At 42.2% G+C, this 6,000-nt stretch overlaps 1 protein-coding gene across 3 annotated transcripts in view; it reads left to right on the top strand.

Moving 5' to 3' along the window:
* Positions 1 to 6,000, top strand: part of jph3b (junctophilin 3b) — a 61,215-nt gene that overhangs the window by 38,495 nt on the left and 16,720 nt on the right. The window contains exon 4 of one of the 3 annotated variants that reach the window (XM_070550519.1): positions 87 to 2,860. The exons of the other annotated variants lie outside the window; for them this stretch is intronic. Within the exon in view, the coding sequence (XP_070406620.1) occupies positions 87 to 129 (43 nt within the window). The 3' untranslated portion in view covers positions 130 to 2,860. Of the gene's footprint in view, positions 1 to 86; positions 2,861 to 6,000 lie in introns of those variants that run through there. 3 annotated transcript variants of the gene reach the window in all.

Consider the following 6,000-nt stretch of genomic DNA (forward strand, 5'->3'; position numbering starts at 1 on the left):
CATTTTATCAAAAATATTTGATCAGTAAATGCCAAACGACTAACTCAAGGGGTTAAAGGTTGTGGCTTAATTCTGTTGTGTTTCAGATTAAAATCCAGATCTGAGTTTGAACTAAAGCCGTCAGTCTGAAACCATTAAAGAGTTGAGGAAGATGGTCTGCAGACAGGAAGTGAGAGACAGTGTTAACAACTGCGCCACCATGCAGCCCGGACTTAAATGAATGAGTGATTAACAGGCATCTGCAACACTTGATGTCCTCCTGAGGAGGCAATGTAAATATGTAAATCTGGTGTGCTGAAACAGAGACACGAAAACACGCAGGAGGGGAGCGACCAGATGTGAGAAGCACGGTAAAACGTGACACAGGAAGCTGGACTTTACACGACTAAACGGAACTTCTAAAGTCCTGTCTGTTGTAGTTGAAGTTGGTCACCATGGTAACACGTTAAACCCAAAGTTCCCAGTTTTCAACAGAAGGGAAAATGTTCCTTACAAATCACCAGAGAAGGTTCGGGTGCTTTCTGAGTTTTTCTTTGAGTTTGTTGATCAACGTTAAAGTGACAATGTGTAGCATTAATCTCTGGAAATATCCATCAAAATGTTGTAGTAAAAAAACAAGCAACGATTAAAATCTGTCCTAAAACACATGGAGCAGGTCTAAGTCTCGGGGCGACGCCATATTGGATGCCATGTTTCCTTCTACGGAAGTCTGTGAGGACAAAATACATTTACTGATTTGTAACAAACGGTTACAAAACTTTCACCGTTAATAAACGTCGTTGCTTTACACATTTACCTCTCCACTCGTTGCCAGTGATGAAAGGGAATCTGATGTTCTTGTTATTTTGCTGGAGGTTGCACTCCCAGGGATTTTTGACCCTAATGGCCATCCGTTGGTAAGATTTTATTTGAACACAAAAATAATGCTTGCCTGCAGTGATTTAGGTGTGTACTGCCCCCTGTCGCCAGGGAAACTACACACTGTCACTTTGAAGTAAAGATTCATCTGAACGGTTTCCTTCAGCTTCGTCACACAGATTCATCCTGCTGGGATTTAAACAACCCCTTTCCTTGGACTGTTGATACTTTTCTGGAACGCCCCTAGAGATCATTCAGGTGAGCCAAAATTGGTCACCCCTTTAAAATAAAAACATTGATCCATATCTTCTTGTCCCAGGACAGCTAATTATTTCCTGTTTTAAATCCTAAAATTATGTTTTTCTGTTTTAAAGCTGCTGTGAAGAAGTTCAGGCCACAAAATATTACCATCAGAGCTTCGACTTGTCCTCCATGCGTTAGTTAAATGAGCAAAGGTCGTAGGTGCGAAACTCGACTTGGCCGCGGCCTTTCTGCGTGGAGCTGCGTGTTCTCCCCATGCATGCGTGGTTTTCCTCCGGGTACTCCGGTTTCCCCCACAGATCACAACATGCCCTATAGGTTATAAATTGTAAGTTGCTTTGGATTAAAGCGTCTGCCAAAAAAATAAATATAAGTCAGGTGTGTGTGGCAGCAGGGAACCAGGTGTTTGAAAAGGCAACGTGGACAATGTGTAGAGCAGCGGGTCCTGAATGCTGGTTTAACAGCTGAATGATGTTTTTACAGTGAAGTCTACATGAGCTACAGTATGAAGCTCCAACAGGAGACGCTCACCTGTTGGATCACAAGATGCTGTCCCTGTTGTACAACCCACATAAGTAAAACACACTGATGCTTGGATGCAGTCTGCAGCTCTGGGTTTCACCATGGGTTAAAACCACCTTTTGACTTTGAATTATTCTCATGGAGAGTCAGAGGGGAAAAAAAACTACCTTTATTCATTCCACGATGGTCGAATCAGAACATCAGCTTCATTTAATCCTTCAGTTGCCCCAGAGTATTTGCTGATGGGAGGAATAATGACACAAATCCAACTTTTACCCTCCAGAATAACCCAGTTCTGCTTCTAGTTTTAGCCTGGCCTGGCTCTCAGCTTGTCCCCACCCCCCCAGGTAACCCAGATTCAGCAGCCTCCGTATGAGTGTCCCAGAACTCCACAACAGGGTGTTTCCTTGTGGAACTCCAGGAGAAACCCTGAGAGGTGAAACAGTCACAGGATAATTGCTGCAGTTTGATTTCTCAGAGCATCAGGAATGTTTTAGGAGAACTGGTTCAAGGATGCTGCAGGCTACCTGCTGACTTCCAGGAGTGGGAGTTACCTGCTAAAGGTCAGGTCAGAGGTCAGGGTTCAGGTTGGTTTTGTCAGAGTAAATCCAGGATTTGATTTATCCCGTGTGATTCCCAGCTGCTGCGGCTGTTAGGTGTCCCGGTGTGAGCGGAGTGTCACTGGGCTACCTGTGATTAGTGAAAACCAGATAAACACACCAGTGACTCACCGCTCTTTGTGGACGGAGCCGCTCTCTGCACTAACGTGACCTCATTTCAGTAGCTAGCCTAAAGCTTAACACACACTCTGCCAGAGTGTGTGTGCACGCTGCTTCCATCCCATCAGAGGACGTTGCATTAACCTCTTTTCACTTCCAGGAGACTAATTCTAGCTTTAAACCCATCTTCAGCACAAAACAACAAACATTTATTGGTTGGATGATTTTTTTTCGTGCCCTTAAACAAGTTGATGCATCATGTAAACAGATTTGTGTCCCGACCACATGATTACACACATGGTTAGCAGAGCTGCAAACCGGAAGGCTTTGTGGGATATGAATCATCCTCCTCATCATCAGCTGGTTCAGAACGATGGCAGAGATGATGAAGGAGCTTCGTGCACGAGTCCTGGATTAAACTTTCTCCTCTTTCTTCTGCTCATCTCATCTCATCCTGTCTTTTTCATCCTCCTCATCTTCCCCTTTATCGTCATCTTAAGTCTTCATCTTCTCATTTACTTTTCTTATGATTCTGAAAAAACCAACTCGTGTTTCAGGAATGGAATCGGGTAAAAATTACATCAATCAGATTGAAAACATTAGATAACTTTTGAAATGTATTGATAGATTTGACATGATTTGTTGTAACAAATATGTTATAAATGACTCTCTGCATGGAGGAGGACTGATGATGAGGCGCATCTGAGCGACAGAGATTCTGCGACCAACAGCGATCCCATCTCTCCCTAAACCGGGTCTGAATTCATCCAGACCAAAAGAGTCATCCACACAACCAGCTGTTTGCATTGATGGGCAAAAAAATATTTAGTCAGCCACCGATTGTGCAAGTTCTCCTACTTAAAATGATGACAGAGGTCAGTAATTTACATCATAGGTACACTTCAACTGTGAGAGACAGAATGTGAAAAAAAATCCATGAATTCACATGGCAGGATTTTTAAAGAATTTATTTGTAAATCAGGGTGGAAAATAAGTATTTGGTCAATAACGAAAATTCAACTCAGTACTTTGTAACATAACCTTTGTTGGCAATAACAGAGGTCAAACGATTACTATAGGTCTTTACCAGGCTTGCACACACAGTAGCTGGTATTTTGGCCCATTCCTCCATGCAAATCTTCTCGAGAGCAGTGATGTTTTGGGGCTGTCGCCGAGCAACACGGACTTTCAACTCCCTCCACAGATTTTTTATGGGGTTGAGGTCTGGAGACTGGCTAGGCCACTCCAGGACTTTCAAATGCTTCTTACGGAGCCACTTCTTTGTTGCCCGGGCGGTGTGTTTGGGATCATTGTCGTGTTGGAAGACCCAGCCACGTTTCATCTTCAAAGCTCTCACTGATGGAAGGAGGTTTTGGCTCAGAATCTCACGATACATGGCCCCATTCATTCTGTCCTTAACACGGATCCGTCGTCCTGTCCCCTTAGCAGAAAAACAGCCCCAAAGCATGATGTTCCCACCCCCATGCTTCACAGTAGGTATGGACGTTCTTGGGATGCAACTCAGTATTCTTCTTCCTCCAAACACGACGAGTTGAGTTTATACCAAAAAGTTCTACTTTGGTTTCATCTGACCACAAGACATTCTCCCAATCCTCTGCTGTATCATCCATGTGCTCTCTGGCAAACTTCAGACGAGCCTGGACATGCACTGGCTTCAGCAGCGGAACACGTCTGGCACTGCAGGATTTGATTCCCTGCCGTTGTAGTGTGTTACTGATGATGACCTTTGTTACTGTGGTCCCAGCTCTGCAGGACATTCACCAGGTCCCCCCGTGTGGTTCTGGGATTCTTGCTCACCGTTCTCATGATCATTTTGACCCCACGGGATGAGATCTTGCGTGGAGCCCCAGATCGAGGGAGATTATCAGTGGTCTTGTATGTCTTCCATGTTCTGATAATTGCTCCCACAGTTGATTTTTTCACACCAAGCTGCTTGCCTATTGTAGATTCACTCTTCCCAGATGGTGCAGGTCTACAATTCTTTTCCTGGTGTCCTTCGAAAGCTCTTTGGTCTTGGCCATAGTGGAGTTTGGAGTCTGACTGTTTGAGGCTGTGGACAGGTGTCTTTTATACAGATAATGAGTTCAAACAGGTGCCATTAATACAGGTAACGAGTGGAGGACAGAAAAGCTTCTTAAAGAAGACGTTACAGGTCTGTGAGAGCCAGAGATTTTCCTTGTTTGAAGTGACCAAATACTTATTTTCCACCCTGATTTACAAATAAATTCTTTAAAAATCCTGCCATGTGAATTCATGGATTTTTTTGCTTATTCTGTCTCTCACAGTTGAAGTGTACCTATGTAAATTACTGACCTCTGTCATCATTTTAAGTGGGAGAACTTGCACAATCGGTGGCTGACTAAATACTTTTTTGCCCCACTGTATATATATATATATATATATATATATATATATATATATATATATATATATATATATATATATATATATAATACAGATAACAATATAACGGCAAACATTTAGGCTAATAGTAATAAATGTGTTGCTAAGATTAGTCGTTACGACAAAAATCACCACCCAATCACACATTTCCCTTTATAGTGTAAAGTTTACATAAACATTTAATTATCTGAAGCTCAGAATGTTAAAAAAAATCTTCTTTTTTTTTTGTAGAATTTATAGAAATTTTGAGTTTAAAGAAGAAAATTGTGCAGCATTTAAGTGATGGATTATGAAACTGTAGGTTTTGGAGATGCTAAACAATTCCTGTTTATTCCCATGTTCCAGTAATGAAATGATGCTCCAGCTGCTTCGGTGGCATCTCGTTGTTTTCTGTCTGTTTTTGGAAACTGTTCTAGTTCTATCCCTAGACCAGTGGAAGGAACACTTTAAAATACCCACTGATGTGAACTTTTTTGTGTAGACAATGTTTTCTGCTTTTCTTTTTTCTTTTCTTTTCTTTTCTTTTCTTTTCTTTTCTTTTCTTTTCTGAAGAAGCTGTTTGTATAATCACTCTGATTAATTAAACTTAGACACCTGTTACCTCTTCATCATCTCCTTTGATGAAAACTCTTCTCTCATTCTCTTCATCGTCTCACACCATCGCTCTTCCATCTGCAGCTCTTTTTTATTTCTTGTGGCCAGGATGCTGTGTTGTACATTTAAGCCTTTTTTCAAGAGCCTCCTCCAGGTTGAAATGTGGGACAGGAGAGAGAGAGCGGAAAAGGGAACCTGCCTGCTCGAAAAGCAGTTTTCTTTTTTATTTATTCTTGTATAAATCAGAAATTTCTGTTAAAAAAAGCTTACCGGTCTGCCGCTTTACGCCTCACCTCCTCCTCACCTAGTGCTGAGGATACTGTGGTTCTGGCATCACAGCGCTGGCACAGAGAAGCAGGGAGGAAAGAAATCAATAGACATCAACATGCAACACTGCATCAAGACTGTTACTGCCCAGAGAGAGGAAAGGGATGCAGCGAGAGACGAGCGGAGAGGCAGAGTAAGCAAAAGGAACAAAAAATGCAGAGAAGACGACATAATCAGGAGGGAAAAATGGGTTTGATTTAACCAGAGAATGAAAAGGAAGCAGAACAAGGCGAGGGGTTAATTATAAAGGCTAATTACAGACACAGAGAAGAGATGCTGCAGAGTTGGAGGTGAA

Source organism: Nothobranchius furzeri, chromosome 4 (genome assembly GCF_043380555.1).
Source record: "Nothobranchius furzeri strain GRZ-AD chromosome 4, NfurGRZ-RIMD1, whole genome shotgun sequence".
Taxonomy (NCBI): Eukaryota; Metazoa; Chordata; class Actinopteri; order Cyprinodontiformes; family Nothobranchiidae; genus Nothobranchius; species Nothobranchius furzeri.